General features: G+C 36.4%; 2 protein-coding genes across 4 annotated transcripts in view; both read left to right on the top strand.

Moving 5' to 3' along the window:
* The first annotated feature begins 373 nt into the window (after positions 1 to 373).
* LOC129196342 (bile acid receptor-like) lies at positions 374 to 12,760 on the top strand. Of its 3 annotated transcripts, none has more exons than XR_008574153.1 (11): positions 374 to 620; positions 5,190 to 5,316; positions 6,499 to 6,864; positions 7,495 to 7,635; positions 8,259 to 8,398; positions 8,488 to 8,592; positions 8,690 to 8,789; positions 9,966 to 10,094; positions 10,623 to 10,742; positions 11,215 to 11,285; positions 11,515 to 11,649. XR_008574153.1 is itself a non-coding variant. In XM_054803684.1 (11 exons), the coding sequence occupies exons 2-11, from the start codon at positions 5,226 to 5,228 to the stop codon at positions 11,751 to 11,753; spliced, it is 1,545 nt and encodes a 514-aa protein (XP_054659659.1). In that variant the 5' UTR covers positions 376 to 620; positions 5,190 to 5,225; the 3' UTR covers positions 11,754 to 12,760. The 3 variants fall into 3 exon arrangements, 2 of the variants coding, with proteins under 2 accessions (XP_054659660.1, XP_054659659.1); XM_054803684.1 differs by having other exon boundaries at positions 376 to 620; positions 11,172 to 11,285; positions 11,515 to 12,760; XM_054803685.1 differs by lacking the exon at positions 11,515 to 11,649 and having other exon boundaries at positions 11,215 to 11,372.
* The window catches only part of SYCP1 (synaptonemal complex protein 1), a 28,454-nt gene continuing 17,837 nt past the window's right edge, over positions 11,776 to 22,392 (top strand). The window contains exons 1-12 of the mRNA XM_054803686.1: positions 11,776 to 12,087; positions 13,101 to 13,185; positions 13,352 to 13,398; positions 14,736 to 14,900; positions 15,725 to 15,792; positions 16,155 to 16,228; positions 17,539 to 17,597; positions 18,477 to 18,546; positions 19,176 to 19,249; positions 19,955 to 20,063; positions 21,262 to 21,356; positions 21,493 to 21,677. Coding sequence (XP_054659661.1) covers positions 11,776 to 12,087; positions 13,101 to 13,185; positions 13,352 to 13,398; positions 14,736 to 14,900; positions 15,725 to 15,792; positions 16,155 to 16,228; positions 17,539 to 17,597; positions 18,477 to 18,546; positions 19,176 to 19,249; positions 19,955 to 20,063; positions 21,262 to 21,356; positions 21,493 to 21,677 — 1,343 coding nt within the window. The remainder of the gene's footprint in view (positions 12,088 to 13,100; positions 13,186 to 13,351; positions 13,399 to 14,735; positions 14,901 to 15,724; positions 15,793 to 16,154; positions 16,229 to 17,538; positions 17,598 to 18,476; positions 18,547 to 19,175; positions 19,250 to 19,954; positions 20,064 to 21,261; positions 21,357 to 21,492; positions 21,678 to 22,392) is intronic.

Raw genomic sequence — 22,392 nt, 5'->3', positions numbered from 1 at the left:
GTGGCAACAAGAGTTGCTAACAATCACTGTCTATTATGGGGGCATGCAGGACCCTGTGTGTGCTGTATCAATACGTGTATGTCAGAATTAGAATAGGGAGAACAAGATAAGTGTTTTGTGTTTGGAGATACTGGCCTAATCAAGTGTTTCCAAATTCAATTATTATGTCATGTAGATATCTCCAAATAATACTATTGCAATGTTTTCTCGGCCCAGGAAATTAATATTATCCATTAACACGCAGACATGTCCATGTTAAGCAATCAAAATGGGAGAATTTTAAATTCTACCAAGAAAGCAGAATATTTAGTAATCGGACAGGGAGAACTCTGGGAAGCAGTGACGTGAGGGTCCCCATGGCCTCTGTCCCTGATGACCCAGTTATTATTTGATTTATGTGGACTTGCAGCTGCCCTTGCTTCGACCCCAGAAGAGGCTGTGTGGGAAGTTTGTGTCTCAGAGCTGTAGCATTGCTCTGCGGAGTGTCTGGAGCCTGGTGTGTGCACAGAAACTGATAAATAGGGAAAAGGCCCAGTTTGCTCCAGCTGGACTCAGAGCTACGATCAGTGCTACAGCCCAGCGGACTCAACTCTGGAAGCAAGAAACTCTCTGGAACTACCGTGAGTATTGCATTTACTTCTCTGAATGCTGTGGAATTATAAATTGTTGCTCTAGCCATAAATCAATTTGCCATGTGAAAATATTTCAGGCATTGGACTTTTTTCTCTCCCCCCCCGCCTTTTTTTCCTTTCTTTTTAAATGGCTGACTAAATACAAATAGAAAACATGCACTTTTTAATTTGGTATCCTATTGCCAAGAATTTTTTCCAACAGTACTTCATACAGAATGAAGTGGAATTCAATTGTTTCCCTTCCCCAAAGTACCTGGAAAAGTTTAAGTTTCAAACAACCACTTATTTTACAATGTATAAAAATGATACCTTTAAAATAATTATTCGGGGGGTAACAATTCCAAAGGAAGATTTCAAGATAATTGCACCACAGTCCATTAATGAAACAAGCCAATTCCTATTATGGCTATTATATGACAAGGAAGGAACACATTTAATGACAAGTGGGATTTCTTCAAACAGCAGCTTTGGGGAGCTTCTTGGCACAATAAAACTAGGAGAAACAGATAAAACCTTAATAATGCATATAAGCTGCATATAGGAACAATTGAGTGATCCTACAACTTCCCCTGCAAAATCATTCTTTAATTACAGTAATCAGTTGTTACTGAATTGCTTGAGTGAAACGGAATATATCACCTGGCATTGCACATAGTTACCACTGATTGTGCTCAGTTTTTTTTTTTCCTTTCATTTTTTGGTTTAAATTTTACAAATTAAAAAATTAACCTATGCTTTCCGGAAGCAAAAAAAGTACAGCGATTAACACCGAAATTGAAATGTGCTATCTAGTTCCACTACATGGTCATTAACATGCCACAAGGTGTGTTAAATAAATGTTGAAGACCTTCAGCTTGAGTTCCTAAAATTCCCTGTAAACAAGAAATTTCCCTATGACTCAACTGTCAAAATATTTACAATTAAAGTACTGTCAATACATACCTCTTAAAGAGCTCCCTGGAGCCTCTTCTACAAGAAGAGTGTTTTGCATCTTAATAAATTTAATAAGTTGATTATCTGTTACTTTATTATATGGTATTTTATAGCAATAAAAATGATATAAACCCAACATCTTTCACCATAAATAACAATAAATCAATGTACAGTATGTATTCTAGTCTGAACATGTACATTCTGTTGACTGCTTTGTGATTCTACTTTAATCAATTAATGGCTTTTTTTTCTTTAATGACTTCCATTTTTGATAAATTGAAAAGTCTTTCAGTTAGTACTAATAACTGAGTGTTGCTGAATTTCTGTATTAGATGGATAACTGACCCCTTGAATCAACATACATTCCAGTTTATATTGAACATTATTCGTTCAATAGACTGATTACTGTCAAAACTAAGGCTGTAAAAGTGCAACGTTTTCAAATGTCCTTAAAAAACCTAGAGTCTAGGTCACATCTTCTTATGGAAAAAAAATAAAATAAATTCTCCTGCTTGTAGAGGCTTTTTAAATTAAAAACAAACAAACATCCCCCCAATTGATCAGGATTTCACACATGAAAATACCCAGCAGAAAAAGCACCTCAGAAGTAACTGAGAAGAAGGAAAAGCAGGACACAGCATGTGCCTTTATGCAGACAAAATTTTCTTTCAGGTCAGTATGTCTGACTAAGGACTAAAGACTTTCATCCTAACTGTGTTACTGCTTGTGATTCTATGAAACAAGTTATTTAAAAATTCGTCTTTTATTTTCAGTTATTCCCACTTTTTAGGCTAAAGACCTTTATGCATCATCTCTGGGAACATATTTCTTTTTTTGCTTCGTTCTTAAAGCACACATACACAAAAGTATGGCTATATTTTGAGTACGCAGAAAAGAGAAAAAAGGGCACAAAATTATTTAGGTTTGGGAATGGCATGACTATAACCGCCTCAAACACCCAAACCTCTTTATCCAATCTTATTTCATCTTTGTCCAAGTTACTATGTTTTGAAAATTACAGTTGGACATGTATGCTACATTCTGCCAAGGATTCCACAGCTTCAGTCTGTAGCTAAGCTTTGTGCGCATGCAGAATTTACTTGCCTGCATGGCAAAGGGTTAATGAATGTATGTGTGGGCTGAAGAAGTGTCCTTTAGATTATGGTTCACTCCCAGGAGGTGTGAGAGATTATGGATAGCTACTGAACTTTTGAGAGACCAGCATATAATGCATCATGAAATTTCAGCAACTCCTAAAGTTCAGAGGAGGCTTCCCTACTGCTGACTGACTAAAAAAATTAAAAAAAAAAAAAAAGTAACGGGTGAGGCAGAGGTTGTAACACATGCTGTGACAGTCAATCTTATAAATAATCAAAACTTTCTTGTCCTAGAGAATTAAGTTCCTTCCTTACATATCTTATTCTGTTCTTTATATTTTTTTGTTTTAAAAAGCCCAATGCTATTTTATATCAGAAGAACAAGCTTGTTAAGGCTTAATTCTCAAGTGTCATAAAATGAAACAGTTAACAGTCGTGCCCAGGCATGACCATTAAGTCTCATGTCAAGAGAGTACAGCATTCTTCACATAACCACTGGATTTACTATTGATACTGTCAACATAACATTCTCTTGATTTAAGAGTTTCAATTTACAAAGTCTCATTCTAAACTGGGAATTCTGTCGTTGCAACTGATAACTTTCATTAGCCTTAAAAATCAGTACAAAGGGCTAAATCCTCAAATCCATTCTCATACAATACCAAAGTTGAGGAAACTTTGCCTAATGAAAGTCTGCTTCCAAGATTCAGAATGTTTAATCAACCAACCACCTTGTATTTGGTAGTATGTACTTCATACTCACAACATAATATTTTTACCAGACTGGATCTGTGTAATTTTATATTAGCTTCTATTCTTTTATTATTTTTATTTAAAGAAACTACTGGAATCCAGTAACACATTTCTTCAGCAAATACACATTTTTTGGAAAAATGTAGACTTTGCCCAGCCAAATTGATCTAACTGATAAGGACCTCATGATTCAGTGAGTCATTTCTCTTTCAAACAAATATTTACTAGCAGAGATAACAAAAAAATCAGCATTCCAGCCTCACTGCATCTTTTCACCTTCTGCTGACAACATGAAGAGAGAGTGTTCAGTCCCAAAGGTATGTCCAGTTTTGGGGGAAGGGATGTGTGTCTTTCAAGACATGACTTCAATTCAGATTCCCTGAAATGTTATATTTATTTTCTCAGCTGTAGCTAGGTATAGGTATTGCAAAAAGACCCCAACATGTGAGTCTTTCAAGGAGGATCTTTAAACCCAATTTGCTCTAAATTCTGCAAGAGGCATATACAGAGAATCCTGTTGCACATGTAGGAGTTTGGTTTGCTATACTTTCCAAATATTTACTAGCCTTTTTCATCTTTTCTGTCTTTCCTGTCTGCTCAGGGAAAGCCTATGAATAATTCACTGGCAAACTGTCTGGTAAAGTCCTTACTCAATGGGCATCACATACAACATACTTCTAACCAGCAGCGCTCTCATACATTCCACACATACAGAGGGACAAGGGGGCAAGGAAAATATTTCCTACTTATTTCTCTAATGGCCACTCCATTACCACTTAATTGCTAAGTAATACCAGAGATTGTCTATACACATACGTAAACTCAAAACCAGCTTATGCTAGTGTCCATAAAGACATTCTTTTTTTTTTTCCTAAAACTCTTTTAAGAATTTTTAGAACACACTTTTTCAGAACTTCTCTATAAAGTGAAATTACTGAAAAATAAGGCGAGCTTTGATCTCAAAGCACAACAGCTACTCTGCACCAACTGTGTCACTGTGAGGTCTCAGTACAGTTTGTTACAGTGAATGTCAAAGCGTCCAACCAGGAGCCCATGCTACTTCAACAATCAAGGGACAGAGAAAAGCTCTCTAGAGGGCTACAGATCCTATATGAGATTGATTTTTCTGGTCTTCACAGGATGCTTTATACTTTTAAAGGAATACAGGCTATTAAATTTGAAACCTAATGTAAATTAGGCAGTGCTTAAGTGAGGCAAAGCTGAGTTTTACTGCATAAAAGCGTATTTACATTGGGAAGAAGAGATATTCTATGCTGGCCTTCCCAGGCTATTTTCTCGTATTTACTTGCTTCAAATTTGCATAAAACGTGAATGAAGCAAATTCACTAAAAGCCCATCTTTGTGCAGAAACAGAACATCCACCACATCCATATTAGTGCAAATGCCCTAACTCATTCCAAAAGCAAGTTTTTTTCTATCCAGTGAAGCTCCTTCTAATCTCTTCCTGAACTAGAGAATTTACCAATGGTTAGTCTGATTCCTCCACATGGTTTTGTGTAAAATTAGGAGCAAAACAGTTCTAACTATAACTTGGAAAGTTAGGAATGGACTCTGTCCCGAATCCATACTATTAGGACAATCAAATGTTTTGCAGCCTCATTGAAAATATTATGTGACTTCGCACATACCTCTGATTTTCTTATGATCTGCAACCTGTTTCATATTCTGGAGTTTTCTGGGTTTAGCTCTGTAGCTAAACCTACCCTGCAATTCTCTCTCACATGATGTTTCTCTTACTTTTCCATTTCTCTAGGTTGCCTTCTTAAAAGTCTATCACATAGCAAAGTGAATGAAACACTGCAGTTGGGAGGAGAATATGGCAAATACATTTGTCACTGTACCGGATGGGTATTGTCTTCCTGAGCCCATACAGTATTATGGTGAGTAAAGCAAAATATTTATATTATGAAAAAGCAGTATAGTAAAATGAACATCCAGGGAAATTCCCATTATTTTCTTCATTTTAATTTATCTTTACAAGCTCTTAGAAGCTACACATTTGACTATCAAGCCCATACTGAAAAAGTATTGAAATATATTAGCATGTGCTTATATAGATTTTTGTACACAGTGTGATTATGCTGGCTGATCATTTCATATAAACATTACTGGTGCTGTCTCCCTTTGACTTGCATGAAGATACAGGTTTTATTACAGTATTCCAAATACATAATAAATAGATAATAGTTATTCTATACACCTATAATTGCAATAACTAATTTGATTCTGGATGAGTAAAAGCAAGACCCAAAGTGTATTAAAAAGGAAAAGACCACCAAACTGCTTAAAAAGACCCTACAACTTTCCAATTTGTTTTTACAGAGATTTGAACAATCCTAAAGGAAGAATGAAACATGATGCATGTTGCATAAGCTTTCTTCATTACAGCTGTGTACATTTAAGGGGGCTGGATAAAATTAAAACTCTGCAGACAGGCAGGAAGAAGCCCTCTTCATAATTCTGTACATACATTTTGCTAAAATAAAATTTCATAACTATAAAGGATGTGGAAAAATACCAAACAAGCCTCTGCTTTTTACTCTACTGAATTTCAACTTAAAGACTCCTGTCACAGTAATTTTTACCACTCTATAATTTCTAGGCCATCTTTCTCAGACTCTTGTGTGACACTTTCAAAATTATGCCTGAAATATATATGACTAAGAAACATTTCACTCATTAACAAATTGACTTATTTATTGGAAAATATTCTTCTGTAATGTGGACAACCAATAAAAACAACCTTTAAGTATAAAATCAAAAGGCAGCTATATCATCAGTTGCAAGTGATACTCAATTACATACTAACAAGACTTCGGTGGCACCCATATGACGTTGCCCAAACTGTTACCAAGCCATTTTCACTAAGCCTAAGATTTTACTTAAAAACACTACAGGTAGCACATTTTAAAAAGAATGTGTCAGACTGCCCTTCTGCAAATGTGTTCCTCTAATATTTATGATTAAATATTTAATCTACAAAACATTGTAAAGCTTTCAAGTAGCTGATGTCAAAATATTGTTCAGGTTTTTATTTCCTTTTCAATTGCTTCTCTATCTAGATGTTTTACCAGAGCACATCAACTATCAGCTACAAGACACTGATTTTCAGACTGCCCCGTACTGCCAATACTCGGCTGTTCAAATTCCTCCTCCAGTATTACAGTCACAACCTTCTCAGTCCCAGTACAGCACATACAGCCTGGATGCTCAGTACAGCGACGGGCAGTGTATCATCAGCAGCTGTGAATTAAGCAAACCCCCGTTCATGTCTCCCCACATTGATGACGGTGGATACCAAGGACTAAAACGGCCAAGATTAAACCACTCTTCTTTGAGGCTGAAGGGACAGGAGGAGCTGTGTGTAGTGTGCGGTGACAAGGCCTCAGGTTATCACTACAACGCACTTACCTGCGAAGGCTGTAAAGGTAGGAGAAGAGGCTGATCTCTGTCTTACCCACGGCCATGGTCCCACAGTGCTCAACTCAATGCTCCACATCTGTGATTTAAGCAAACACATTTCATTATTGTTTTAAGTGGACATTTCTACAGCGGATTGTAACTTGTCTCAGGAACCCTTTATCTAACTCCAGATTCACATTTTGTAATTTTTGAAGAAATGCTTTCACAGTGTATATTCAAGATGAGCATTTCATGCAACTGATTTTTGCATTGATTATTCACTAGAATAGTGTCTCTTTAAGCAGGTGCTGATTTTCTCATGACTGTTTATTATAGATTTACTTCAGTGTTATTAACTTTACTTATTATTAAAATTAAATAAAAACAAGTAATAATTACTTGCTACTTAGATTTTAACTTGCTATATGGGACTTGTCTTCATCAGGTAAGAAAAATAGTGATTAGTATTAGTCAGAAAGAACAAGACATAACTATGTTGTTAGAAAGCAAATTTAAAATCAAGTTAATGTTTCCATTGTAAAAAACCCCAAACAACAAAAAACCCGAACAAACCCAAAAGAGACTTTAATTTATTAAATCATTATGAGATAAAGCTCCTTAGATTCCTTCAGTCATAACCTGATCCTTGTCTTCAGGCTTCTTTCGACGTAGCATAACAAAAAATGCAGTATATCGATGCAAGAACGGTGGCCATTGCGAAATGGACATGTACATGCGAAGGAAGTGTCAGGAATGTCGCTTGAAGAAGTGTAAAGCTGTGGGAATGCTAGCAGAATGTAAGTGCTCCTTCCAGGCTTTACTAATTTACTAATCAACTGTGATAAAACCTTTTCCAAAGTCAATGCCTTGTCCTCATTAGAGCTAAATGGTATTGGTCTAAACTTAAATTTATCTGTAGGAAAATTTAACTTTGGAGTCTGTAGCACCTGTAGCATCCTCATCTGCAGAAATCACCGATGCTTGGGAAGTATCTCCTGAAGTTAAGAGGACTGCTGTTCAAAGACATTACAAGAAAAAAAAAGAAAGTACTAACAAGAAACAGCTAAATATCCTGAACCTTGACAGGACAGCAGTAAGCATCTCAGATGTGCTTTTGTGTTTGGAAAAAAATAAAAAAACCTGCATAATAATAGTTTTTCATAAAAAATTCTCATGCTTGTTTGTCACAGAGCCGCAAGCAAGATAACGTAAGAAGATTGGCAACACTCAGGCATTTGGTGGATACTGAACACTTAACTCGCCTAATAAATAACACATTGCCATATTCTCTAGGAAGCATAGTTCCTTGGGCGACGGCTCCTGTGATGCAAAACACGTTATCAATAATAATAAAAGTGAAGATTGGAAATTGTAATAATTTGAAAATATACATATTGATACATACTTTCATGCCTCACAGGTTTGCTGACTGAAGTACAGTGCAAGTCAAAACGACTCAGGAAGAATTTCAAACAGAAGAGCAGTTTTGTTTGCAACGTAAAATTGGAAGATGAGGGACTGAATAGTAAGCACGTATCATCTACAACGAGATCTGGAAAAGTGGGATATTTTTCTATTTAAAATATCTCTTCTTATAATTTATTTTTGCCCCAAGTCATTGTCACTGGATTGGTTGATTTTTTTAACAGATCCCAGAGAAGATGGAACTTACTCCAGGGGAACATCAGCTTCTTGACCACATTGTAGCAGCACACCAAAAATACACAATTCCTCTTGAGGAAGCAAAGAAGTTTGTAAGTATATAGAACAATTAGCCTGCATTGCTAAGTTGTTCTTATCCTAAGCACTGTATCTTGGTTATATCAGATGTCTAAATGCTCTTTCATGCAGCTACAAGAAACTGCAAGTCCTGAGGAAAGTTTTCTCCGTCTCTCTGAGACAGCAGTGGTCCATGTACAAGTGTTAGTGGATTTCACAAAAAGACTTCCAGGTAAGTTCCTTCCTTTGGGAAACGTTGCAGAATAGCATGACTCTTTTTTTTTTTTTTTTTTTTTTTAAGAGGGAGAAACCATACTGATGGCATGAATCAAGGAAAAATACAGGCTTTAAGAAGACTCTCATTCAGCTGACTATTTTATCTTCCAACTCTAATGGTCAGGGTTACCATTTACTTGTAATGAGGACAAGTTAGAAGCATTCACTTCAAAAGCTTGCTATGATTAGATTTCTTTTCCATTTCTGACACGGAGTAGAGACATTTGCTGAATGTACATGGACTTCAAAATAGCACCCTGAGTGAACTACTATTTCAACACATTCTCTGAAATCCAGTTCAGTTTGCAATTTATTATAGCCAAAGAAAAAAAAATAAAATGTTCCTTCAAAGGAAAGGGCAGCACACAAGGGAATAACCAGGTGCTCCTATTCATATTTTCCTTTAATAAAGAACAAGGGAACATGCAATTAAATTCACTGCATTTCAATGTAAAGTTGAACAAAATAACATTTGACAAGGAGGGTGATATTTTTTTTCATTACACTTTAAGTTGTAAAACTTACTGACAAAAGTCAATTAATATGTTGAAAATAGATAGTTGATGTAATTTAGTACTACTATGGAACAGATCTGAAAGAATGGATGAACTGTTTGTTTACTTATGTTGCATATCCTGCTTTGATCAGGATTAAGAAAAGTGTCAGTAAAGTTCCTTTGCTTTTGAATTGTAGGTGCAGATAATGAGTTTGTCAAAAGATTAACACAATTTTAAAAAAGATGAGATACCAATGAATATGGAGAATATCCACAGTCACTAAGCAATGTAGCAAATTTATAAGGTATTAGGCCATGTACTATATATCAAATATTAGGAAGAAATTTTCGATAAAGTCTTGCTTAGTCCCAAAATTTTTACTTCTACCTTCCTGTGAATCTTCTAACACTGGACACTGACAACTGCACCTTTTTTTTTTTTTTTTTTTTTTTTTGGTCTAATCTGCAAACTAGCAAGAAAGACCCCAATAGTCTTTGGTACATGCCTCTTTCAACTATGGCTCCTCCTTTCCAGTGAAGGCATTTATTAAAAAAAAATCATTTTATCAACTCACATTAGGGGCTTGAAGGCAGCCACAGCCTTCCTTGGTTCTTAACATTTATCTTTCTCTGCAGGATTTGAAAGTTTAGCTAGTGAAGATCAGATTGCCCTGCTAAAAGGGTCAACAGTCGAGGCAATGTTTTTGCGTTCAGCCCAAATATATAACCAAAGAATCAGTGAATGCCAACCATCAACAAGTGAAAGTAAGTTTGATTAACAAGCTTTCTATTAATACCCGTAGGAGGTTCCACCATTTTGAAACAGCTTCTACTCATTTTAACTGACTTAATTTCAAATAATTTCCTATTCAAGCATAGTGGTACTTAGAATAGTACTGTTAATGCCTATATACATTCTATAGGCTTTTTTTTTTCCAAAGAGCATACAAAAAATTAGAAATTAAAAAATAAAAATTAATTGGACCTCTGTTTTCCTCCTATTGGTTCCAAAAAGCAACATTTTCCAGTGTTTGCGAAAATTGCGGGGTGGATGGATTATATTAGCTATATTAATGACATATATATTGTGTCAAGTTTAACACAAGAGACTCTGACCAACAATAATGCAACAAATGACCTTGGTGCTGGATGCCAAAAAGAACAATTTTTTCTGCCTGCATGGGTCTGGGAAAAATTCACACATTTTTCAGGTACATACCTACAAAGCAGATGCAGACAAATATTTAAAGTCACATTAAGCTTGGCTGGGAACTGTCATTTCTCTTGTTCCAGGTCATGTAAGACTTTCAGATCATGGGACATATTGTCATGTTCAAAACCCTGATAAAACCCACATTTATTCCATGGAAATGTCTCACAATGAAGAGAGTCCAACTTCCACTACGACCACAGGTAACAGGAGGTCTCAGAATCAAAATAGTTGGGTATTTTTTGCATTGCTGGCCCTGCTCTTAAATCACACTGAGCAACAGTGGTGGTGCGGCCACTGCTCATGCTCTTCTCCTCTTCCTCTGTCCTCCCTCCAGCTGCTCTGTTACACAGTCAGGCACTACATCTTCATGGAAGGAAGAGGTGGTGTTCATGTTTGCTTGTATCCCAGGATAAAGCCTCGAGCTATATTTATCAAAGGCTCCACAGTACAACTGCAATAGAACTTTTGTTACTACTTTAGCTACTAACATTGTTTTCACAAAGTTTGCTAACTATTTCATGCAATGGAACAACCCAGAGCCTTAGAAGATTAGGACAAAGATGATCGGTAATAGCAGCGCCTGTTTCTGCATGGAAATAACATTCTGATTATTTTGTTTCGTTTTTAAGGTATAACCGAGGAGTTTATTACCGCACTGTTTTACTTCTACAGAAGCATGGGGGAGCTGAAAGTGACTGAGACCGAATACGCCCTGCTTGTAGCAACAACTGTGTTTTTTTCAGGTAAACTGGGAGGCGAGGAGCTGTTGCGCGTTCCAACGAGCTCTCGCTCGCCCCAGGCGCTGCCGGCCTCGGCCCATCGAGCCCTCAGGCGCAGCAGCGCTCCGCGCTCCCGCCCGGTCCCTCTCCGCGCTCCCGCCCGCCCAACGGCCCCGCATGCTCCCGCCGCGCTCCCGCCCGCTTCCGCAGCTCCCCCGCCCGCTAACCGCGCTCTCCCGCCGCGCTCCCCCAGACCGCCCGCTCCTGAGGAACAAGCGGCACGTAGAAGAGCTGCAGGAGCCGCTGCTGGGTATCCTCTACAAGTACTCGAAGATCCACCACCCCGAGGACCCACAGCATTTCGCCCGCCTTATCGGGCGCCTCACGGAACTGCGCACCCTCAACCACACCCACGCGGAGGTGCTGGTGACATGGAGAACAAAGGACCCCAGGCTGACCTCCCTGCTCTGCGAGATCTGGGATCTGCACTAAGCGACGCCGACCGTTGGCGGCGATGCGGAGCCGCAGCAGAACCGCGATCGCCTCAAGTACCGCTGCTGCGCCCAGCGCGCGCCGCGCCCGCCGCCCCCCTTCCCGCCTCGATCGCGCGCTTCTGCTTCCCGCCTTTTTGTCCTCCCTCAGCAGCCGGCGAGTTCGGGGCGTTAGCGTGCCCCGTCATGAGGTGCTGGCTCTGAGACCCGCCCTTTTCTCCGAGGCCATGGAAAAAGAAAAGCCGTTTAAATTGTTCGTGCCGCCGCGCCTGAGCGGTGGTCAGGTGTCTGCAGTCAAACCTCAGACGAGCGCTCGGGCAACGGGGCTGTGTCAGGTAAATGGTCCTGCCGCCTGCCTTGCGTTATGTTGCTCTGGAGGCGACGGCTAACGAGGGGGCGGCGGGGCGAGAGGGGTGACAGGGCGCAGGGGCCCTTCCAAGGGGACACGGGGGGGGGGGGGGGAACGATTCTCCCGGGCAGTCCCCAAGCAAAGTCCTGAACCTCCGTCCTGGGAAGCACATGTGTAGATACGCGTGAAAGCGTGTGCGCTGAACTAATTTTTCTGCAAACTATTAAAGATTGGTGCTGGAGGGGAACATCTTAAGTTTTAATTTCAAATACTTCTACTGTTTTCTATCAAAACTGAAGAGAATCATCTTCTCCAGCATCTGCTATGTATTTGAACTGTACACTGCCAATGATAAATGCATGTTTGATGTGGGTAATTCAGAACAGTAAGTGGAAAGTACACCACTCAGATACCCTTACTGGGTTTGATTTATTGGTCCCACCAGATCAAGTGTGCAGTGAAAATGTTCTGTTGCTACGCTCCAAATTATGTGGATTCAACAAGGTATTTTTTCATGTTGAGGCTCCTTATGAAATATGTTTAGATTACAAATTTCTATGACTTCTAAAACACTTTGTGAAGCAAAATCTTTGTGCTAAAACATAATAGATTGTGTTTTAGGAGTACTCTTGGGAATAAAGCAAAAAATAAGTAACAAATACTGGATTTGAAAAAAATCATTTTGGCTAATGAGTCCTGTACCATGCAGCTGTGTACAGTTATGCAGTAGCTAATAAGTTCTTGTCATCAAAAGCTTCCACTTTGACCGCAGTGTAGCCTATAAAGCAAACTACAAAAGACCAGCAGTTTGAAAAGCACTGTGAAGTAAGAAGCAAGCAGGAGACTTCCAAAGCCATTACCAATACCTTTGAAAATTGTAGGTAGTTGATTTGTTAATGGAGAATTCTGTTTTCACATTAGCTGTACTTTTTTTCTGGGTTTTATAATTCTTCTTTACAAATCTACCCATAAGAGAACTAATTTTTAAAATTTGTGCAGGGTTTTAACAAATGCCCAGATGATGATTTTAATTTGCCATTTGTAATGATGAGTACACCAAACCGTGGTGAAATCACTGATTCAGGTAAGACTAAAACAAGCATTTACCTTGCACATTCTTTTAATTTTTTTTTAATATTGTCAGCATTTTTCATCAGTAGTTTAACAATTTCATAGCTGTAACACTGTTAAATACAGTTCCACTGTTATTTTTTTAGAAATACATTGATCAAAATCTCTTCATATTTCAGATGCGATTTCACATCAAGTAAAACTTTGCTCTGAAGTAGATGAAGAGGTCAGCTAAGTATAAACTCTGCGTATCTAATTTTTAGGGCCTCTTAATTTGTTCCCAAAACAGTGCCTAGAGCACTATTCAGTAGATACTTCAGGGCTAAAGAAGTAGTCAAAGGGGAATAATAATTTTCTGTCTCCTGTTGAAAGCTGAATTACTTAGAGGGATATCTGTGATTCAGTGAACATGCCTGGAGATAAACCTTTAAATCTTAAGGTGATTTCCAAGTTGGTTTTTGTAGTTGGTTTTTGTGGTTGGTTTTTGTTGTGTGTTTTTTTTAAAGTGCCTGGGGAGTCTGAGAGTTTTAATCAGAATAAGATTTAGGCACTTAAATATCTTTGTGAAACTGGTTCTGAATAGTCTGTTGAAAAGCAGAGGATTGAAGTCAGAGTATGCTTTGGAAAATCAAAGGATATCATACCAATTGCCTTGTTTTGCTTTATCTATAAAACAATTAATTTAGTGGAGTGGTATCCTCAAGCATTTGATTCTTCTCACAGCGTCTTTACCAATGTTCTTCTGCTTTAGTATAGCTCAGTAAAGCTTTTTTTTTTGTGATAGCTTCCTGTGCTTCCCAGGTACGAAATGCTGTTTGCTGCAACAAAATGGAACATATTTCTTTCAGTCCTCCTGATGATTTTCACATCCCTGAGGACTAAACTTCTTTTAGCCCTAGCAGCTACTGAAGTACAGTCAGGACTGTAATAATACCATGATGCAATGAAAACAATTACAGTGTTAGGTGACATCATACCTAAAACAAACTGCAGAACTGCCCTGTGGCCTGCTGTATTACTCTTACCTGCCTAAACCACTGATCCAGCACTGCTTGTACAGTGCTTTAAAGATGTTCTAAGAGCACAAGGTTGCTTTGTGTATGAGTTAACTGCAAAAACATATTGCAAGTAGTCTTGGACAAGATCTCTGAAGCTGCTTTTACTTAATGCAGCAGTATCTGTCAGAATAAGAGGAGGGAAATGGTGCGAAGAACCTAACAGAAGGAATCTTGGCTCCACTAGCAAAACTTTTATTGACTTTTGGTGCAGTGCAGTTACCCACATCTTTAAGGCTATCTATTTAGCAATGTCACTATATCTGAAGGCAGTGGGACATTTTTCACTTGTGGTTTGTGTCTGTTACTTGTTCTGTAATGTCTGTTGATACATACACAATGGATACATAAAAATTTAAACTTTGATTCTTGATCATATATAAGCTTGTGTCACCATCTGTGGGAAAGAAAAATCTACCCTTGTGATATTTCTAAGAGATAAATATGTATCTAAAACATTATTAATTAAGTAGCATTTGAGATTAAATTGTGGAACCTGTTTTAACAGAATATAGAAACAATGAATGAATTGTATTCAAAACTCTACAAAGAGGCTGAGAAGATCAAGCAGTGGAAACTAACTGTAGAATCAGAACTAAAGCAGAAAGAAAGAAAACTGCAAGAAAATAGAAAGATTATTGAAGCACAGCGTAAAGCCATTCAGGAATTGCAGGCTAGTATTGTACAATATACATTGAATATGTAAAGTAAAGAGAAAGTTCTTCTGATTTAGTATGGAAATATTATTCATACAATTAAATATTAAAGAATATTGCAGAGGTTGAAGAAATTTTGAACTGTTAATGTGATGACTTCAAAGAAGCCATTTGGCTAGATACCAATGACCAATGGCTCTACTGTTATTAACAGAAAAAGTAACATTTTATTTTTTAAAAATGATTTTCCTCTTTTTAACAATGTACATTCCATCTTTGTATTATTTACATGCACATCATACTGTGGGTATGCAGAAACCTGTTCAAGACTGAGTAAGGTTTCATCCTCCTGGTATGTGTAAAGTATGCTCATGCATATTGCTGTACATATAGGAAGCAGTGCACTTTGCTTTATCCCAGTTTCTTATCTTGCTGGTAGTGATGGACAGCTTTGTGACTGAAATACACATTTTAAACAATTTATTGGTCCTTTTTTTTTTGTTTGTTTGTATTGTCTTTGGTAACCTGAATCATCCTTGATTGTTTGACTTGCCTTGAGAAAACAGTTATTCTGAGAACAGGTGCGTACATGTAGTGCGTGAATGTATGTATGAATAACATACCTGTAAGTGTTTCAGTTGCTGGTAAATTGTTGTTTATTATTAGGTCTTTCATGCAAACTGTAACAAAAGATGGCTCAGCGTGTAATATCAGATAAAACAGATTTCTGTCTTTTGATGCAGAAAATTACTTTTTCATGTGAGATTTGAGAAGTGAAAGTATATTTCTAGTATATTTTTCAATAACAATGTGGTTTTGTATTTGTGCCCTATGAATTTAGTTTGAAAATGAAAAACTAAGTTTAAAACTGGAAGATGAGATATGTGAAAATAAAGATCTTTTAAAAGAGTAAGTAATACAGTCAGATATATTTTTGTTAAAATAATTAGTTTTCATGCTAAGAACTATATTGGTTGGGGAAGTTACATGAAATCATAGAATGGTTTGGGTTGGAAGGGACCTCAAAGCCCATCTAGTTCCAACCCCCTGCCATGGGCAGGGACACCTTCCACTAGCCCAGATTGCCCAAAGCCCCATCTAATGTGGCTTTGAACAGTTCCAAGGATGGGGCATCCACAGGTTCTCTGGGCAACCTACATATAGCTATTAAATGCCCTGATGACCTTTACAATTTACCCTGTTGCTACTAGGTATGCAAAGTGCCATGGGTTCCTGTGACAACATATTACAGTATTTTTTCCCTCTTTTAGAAACAGCGCTTCAAGGCATCTGTGTAATCTACTCAAGGAAACCTGTACTCACTTCACAGAGAAGTCCACCAAATGTAAATGCTATTTAAATTTTGATTTATGAAAGAAAATGTACTTCTAGCTTTCTCTGAATTCATGAAGGAAAAAAGCTATCATTCTGTTCCAAATACGTTCTCTGGTTGAGATAACCGGTATGTGGCTCTGCATCAGAGTGAAATTAGAAGCCATAGGACTGATACACATATGTTTTTTAATGCTAAATCCAGAGGTTTTCTGAAGTCAATATGATTGTTTGCTAAAAGGTTAAAAGCCTGGGAGCTATTTAGGTGTCTAAACACTGGTACAGGTTTAAGGCAGTGTAAGCAACCCTGATTAGCCACTAGCAGCCACTCCAGAGGAGTGCAGGTCTCCTGAAGTTTTGTCGGTCCGTTGACGTTTTTCAGTCCCATCCAGATACCTTTAATATATTAAGACATATGAGGTGGCACGTCATGCCTGTGTTTAGGCAGTAGAATCTACTCTGGTTACCTTTCCCATCTCTCTAACAAATTTCCAGAGTTGGTGTTATCCTGTTTGGAGCAGTTACAGATTTGTGGGGGAAAAAAGGTCCAAACCCCAAGACACTATGAGTAACTAGCGTTCTTCTCACTAAATTGACCAAGCCAAGCCAACTGGATAACTTAACAGTTTAAATTCTTGAGGTTTTAAAATATGTTCTTGACTTGGGATTTTGTTCTTTATGAAATTCAGAATTCTTATTATAATCTTTAACATTTTACTAACTTGATCCTGGATACTTAAGAAGTGTCTGTTTCTTTTTAGCCTTGCTTCTACAAACACTTGGGTGTAGACATACTGTACTTCTTTAATAACTGTGTTTCTTACTGTTCTCTTCTATAACTGTTTTCTTAGGGAAGAATAACATCAATTACAAATACAAAAGAAAAAGATGGAGATGGAATATTGTTACAATTCTATAATGATAGTTTGGTGGTCATGGGTATCTCTGCTGATGGGAAGAAATTCAGTGCTAAACCTTATACGACAGTTTTTAAAACACTAACATTTTTGATACATTAATATTCAACAACATTAATACTGTCAAAATTAATATAGTTATATAAATTGATCCAGAATTACACTGTTAATGGAAAAAGTGAGATTGGGAAGGAAATTTGAAAAGCTGAGCTTGCTTGATGTTTCAATGGAATATACATTTTCTCTTGATTATATAACTTTTGGCACCTTATTTCATTTTTTTTTTTTAAATAAGAAAAGAGCCTATAATTCCTTTTTAAATTCATTATGCTGTTTAGGCATAATGACTTTTTGACAGCTGTCATTCTTTTTCAAAAGGAAAACTTTATGGTGTGTTCTTTGATAGATGAACACGAAAGAGAAGAAACAAGACAACTATATGCGGAACTTAATAACAACGTTGAAGTAAGTGGCGTACCTTGTTAAATGGCTCAAACATGATCTGAGTTATATGGATATGCTGAGATATCTGAGTTATGTGCATATGTTGAGATAGTCTTTGTACGAAGAGCATTCTCTGATAAAGTAGTTAGAACTATCATGTGTGATGCAGGAAGTGAGGTTTTCAGTCCCTTTTCAAGAATTATTTTTGTATTGTGTAGAGCACATTCATTGGATAAAACACAACAGTGTTTGGGAACAAAGGCACACAAGGAAAATTAATAACAGTTTTGAGTGTAACACAGAACAACAAAATTCATTATGGAAACTGGTGATTTTATGTGGAATGAAGTGTAAGATGTGAATATTCCTTGAGTTAAAGAGAATTTTTACCTTTTTAATTTGTAAAAGAAGTGCAGTCTTACCAAATAAACTAATTCATCGTATTTTTGTTGGTAATTGTTCCCGTGTGGAAGATAAGACCCTAGTATATTTATAATAGAGAAATGTGAAGCATCATTGTTTGGGAGTGATGAACTTGATATTAAGTGAAGTCAGAGAGTACATGGTATATCAGTTAGATATTAATTATAGGTTGTTGTAGCAACTAAGAAAAACACAACAACTCCTCTGTTGTGTTAGGGATCTACAAACATGGACAAGTAAAAATATTTCATCCTTGAAATTGTTTAGATTTTGAGTATAGAAATTCTTAAACTTCCAACTTTGAATAATTACTCTGTTAACTCAAAAGACATTTATGCTCTGAATTTTGTTTTTAACAAAATTCCTCCTACAAATATGAACGAGCTTGTAATACTGTTTGTTTACAAGCCATAAACATAATTCATTACTGAAAGTACTTAGTTTTATATGAACGTCTATATTGAATTTAATTTTTAGAAAATGATAATGGCATTTGAAGAGCTTCGTGTGCAAGCAAAGAACACCAGATTGGAAATGTGTTTAAAATGTGAGAATTCTGTTTATTGCGTTTATGCTGCAGGCTTAACAGTTTTGTACTTCATAGATTTTATTGTGTGCAATTTCAGACCAGAAAGGTACAAAGTGGTAAAATGGTGAACTGTTAACAGTGTGACAGTCTAGACCCTCTTTTTTTCATGCTGCCTCATATTAAATGTCTGGGCCCTTTTATTGTTTTTCTGCTGGGTCAGATTTAGAACTTTATTTTTCAAATAGTCACTTGAAGTCTAAGTTTTATCTATAAAGTATAGCCTAGAGATCATTACTTATTTTATATAGTTGGTTTATTTAAATGATAATGCATTAGTGTATCGCTACAGAAATTTTAATTAAATATTTGCTTTATTTATGCTACTATATGCCTGTTTCATTTTTACATGTGCATTTCTGTTAGTTTCTTATAATGAACTATTAAGTAATACATGGAATAATGGACTAATTCTGTGGAAAGCCAACACAAAAATTAATTTGTCTGATTAGAAAATAATTTCAAAGGTGACCTCAACAATTACTCTTTAGGAAACAAATTGTACAGCTGTACAATTATAAGCTATTGTATTTAACTTGGAGTATATTTTAGCTAGTATATTAACTATGGATTTTACTGTATCTCAAAAGTAAAAGAAGAAGCAGAAAAAGTGGACAAGTTTGAAAAAGAATGCAAACTGGAAGTCAGTATGAAGGAAAAACAGGTTTGCTCAGTTTTACAATCTAGTATGTATAGTTTTGTTTTTTAAACAAATCTTGCAGTTTCTTTAATATTTGAACTCTGTTTCGCTTTTATGACTTACTGATATATCAAACGAAAATGATTACTTTAAAAGTGCTTGGTTGTTTGTAAAATACTTGTATTTTGGAAGGATGGAAATTATTATTGCAAATGACCTTTTGATGGTATGTTCCTTCTGTGTTACTTATTTGGAATAAAATGTGAATTAGGCTGCTGTGTCGTAACAAGTGACATCTTAGTGACAGGATTTAAAAGGACCATGTAAACACTGAATACTCCTGTTCTCTATACATACACTTGCCTTTATAAAAGTGGTTTGTGCAGAAGCATAAAATTAGCAAAGCCGTCATCACTCCTCATAGTTGAGAAAGGTATAGTTTATGTCTGATAGTCACAAATAACAACTGGAGCCTCATTTAAGTCAGATTCTGCTAACTGTAGTGGTGTTCCAGTGTCTTTATTCTGTTGAATTTCATGTTTTGATTTTGAACTGAAGAGCTTTTTCATCCAGAGTAATATGACTTGATCAGTATTTGGCTAAGACCGACCACCTTATGTAACTTGAATGAGAGCAGTATGTATGCTAATCATACACGGTGCACAAATGAAAATGAGAATCTGTCCTTTTTTCCTAGACTTCATTATGATAATACTTTAATTTTGTTAGATTTCAGCTCTTACCATGCAGAGTGATGAAAAAGATGATATAATAAAAGACATCAAGACTCAGCTGCAGGAATCCAAAAATAAGATTGCTGACTTAGTAGAAGCAAAAAGTAAGAGTTCTCTCTGCTATGTTAAAATGGAATTGGTTATAGAAGTATAGGAAACAACATCATGATAATTGTACTCTGTTACTAGTCAACAGCGGAATTTTGGGGTCTCGCAGGCCATATTTTCGCTTGGAACAGAAACTGCTGATGTGGGATCAGGACTGGTAGTGTAATCTGCGTATGTATAAAATCTAGGCCCTTACTTCATAACAAAGGTTTTCTCTTTAGGCTTAGGCTACACCCTGTTTTTCTATTGACTTGACAGCTTCATTGCAAGGGATTTTTGTTTTACTCTTCAATAAACTCTAGTGTGAATATGTTATGCTACTGTAAAGGTGTCATATACCTTGTCATTCCTTTTCTGTAACAGAAGTAAATTTTACCAGGACACTGTATAACCCTGCCCCTGCTCTGGAGATTTTTTCCACTTCAGTTGGACTTGTACAGTAAACATGGCACAATAATAGATAGAATTGTTTTTCCTGTTTACTGGATTGTACTGTTTCAAATCTGTTTCAAAATGTGTTTCAAAAGACATTATGTGTCCTGTAGTCCATAAATAGTAGCCTTGTTCCCTGTTCAACAAGACATATTTTTACATCTTTGCCAAATAACCCTCCAAAATGTTACAGCTTTTAAATGGAATCTTACTTGCAAATAGGCAAAGGATTGGCTGGGATTGGAAATACAACTAATTTTGAAGGGTTCTTTTTTAAGGGTGAGTGAGAGCTTTTGCAGATTGCAAGGGGAAAACACATGGCTTGAGTTTTGCAAACTTAGTCAGGTGCCACTGAGGAAACTTACTTTTCAGGACTTGATTTTCAGTATTTTTAAGCTATTTATGTTACAAAGTATTTATAGTATATGATGCAGGTACCTTTGTTCTTTAGAACTGAGGCAATTTTCGGCCTCCCCTTCCCTGGGGAGTGGGGAGGAAGGTATTAGTATCATTTTTATGCTAGATACACATAAGTGGCTGCATTCTGTTAAATTTTATAAACATAGGTAATTTTACATTTTGGTTACTGTTACTTAATAAGATGAATAGTCATCTTGGAAGCTTTTTCCTTAACAATGGCATGAATACATTATGTAACTTGATTAAGTTGTAGGAATGTATTTATCTGTAAAATAGGAATGCAATCATTTTTTCGTAAATATCCTGTTTTTCTTAAATGTAAGCATATATCTTTTTGCTTAGGACATGAAGGAGAAATGTTAAAGGAATCCCAGCTCAATCAAGAACATTTGAGGGCAGAACTGGAAGAGGCCAAAATTTCATTGCAAAAAACAGAGGTACAGCTGACTTATAATTTTCCAGTATAAATAGATTTGACGAGTATTTGCATAAATAATTACTGATACTTTACATAAGAAACAATTGAATCTGTTTGTTGCAAAACATGTTTAGAAATTTTATAATTTTTTGTAGATTACTCAAAAGAGCATAGAAACCGAATTGCAGACTGCAGTGGAAGCATTAATACAGGTCACTGGAGAAAAAGACGCACAAGTGGAAGAATGTGAAAAAACTAAGGCTTTGCATGCATCCCTGAGAGAGGAGTTTGAGACTTCTATTTCCAATTTGAAAAGCTTGCTGCAGGAAGAGCAGAATAGGTAAATTAAACAGTTTAAATTCAAAAAAATTATCTTAAAGGTAAAATACTAGATTACTGAGTTGCTGGGAATAAAACCTAAACTTCATATGTGATCTGGTGTAATTACTTTTTTTTTTGTAACCACTAATACATTGATTTTTTTTTTAAAAGTCCTTCATCTGTCTGGTTATTTGAATTATTAGCACTTGAAGATGGTTATGTTGTTTGATTTTTGTGTGGATGCAGCTCTTAACTGAGAGAACAGTAACCTCGTTTAGTACTTGACAGTTCTTTATTAATGGAGCATTCAGTGAGGAAGATATTCTTCCATATGTGATAATAGTACTGTTTAATGCTGATGCCTCTTATTAATGTATCTCAGGTTTTCTGTAGTTTTAAAATTTATGTATTTGTCAAAGAACCTGATAGCAACTAAAATCAACCTTTCTAAAAATAAGAACAGAACAGTAAAGATGTATTTTAATACATTATCACAGCTGAGCTTTTCAAGAAACAGTGATTTTGGATACGTGGCATTAAGGTGTCTTCTAAGTAGTTGCAGTTTATGACAAATCCAAGAACAATGGGATATGAAGCTGAAATTCATTTTCTTGACACACTGTTCTAAATGCAGAGAATTTAATGGTTTTTTTTTCAGTTGTGCTGGTTGATATTGGTCTATAAGAAAGCATTTTCCCCTCCCTTTCATAATTCTGTTTTTAAGAAATACAGGT

This window comes from Grus americana, chromosome 25 (assembly GCF_028858705.1).
Source record: "Grus americana isolate bGruAme1 chromosome 25, bGruAme1.mat, whole genome shotgun sequence".
NCBI lineage: Eukaryota > Metazoa > Chordata > Aves > Gruiformes > Gruidae > Grus > Grus americana.
This window is presented reverse-complemented; position numbering and strand designations above follow the sequence as displayed.

What these genes read in the sequence shown, in the direction of transcription:
- LOC129196342 (XM_054803684.1), top strand. Translation starts at nt 5,226, where the DNA reads ATGAAACACTGCAGTTGGGAGGAGAATATGGCAAATACATTTGTCACT. An exon ending in CTACAACGAGATCTGGAAAA is followed by an intron (nt 8,399 to 8,487) that starts GTGGGATATTTT and finishes TTTTTTTAACAG; the next exon opens with ATCCCAGAGAAGATGGAACT. An exon ending in AACAACTGTGTTTTTTTCAG is followed by an intron (nt 11,286 to 11,514) that starts GTAAACTGGGAG and finishes GCGCTCCCCCAG; the next exon opens with ACCGCCCGCTCCTGAGGAAC.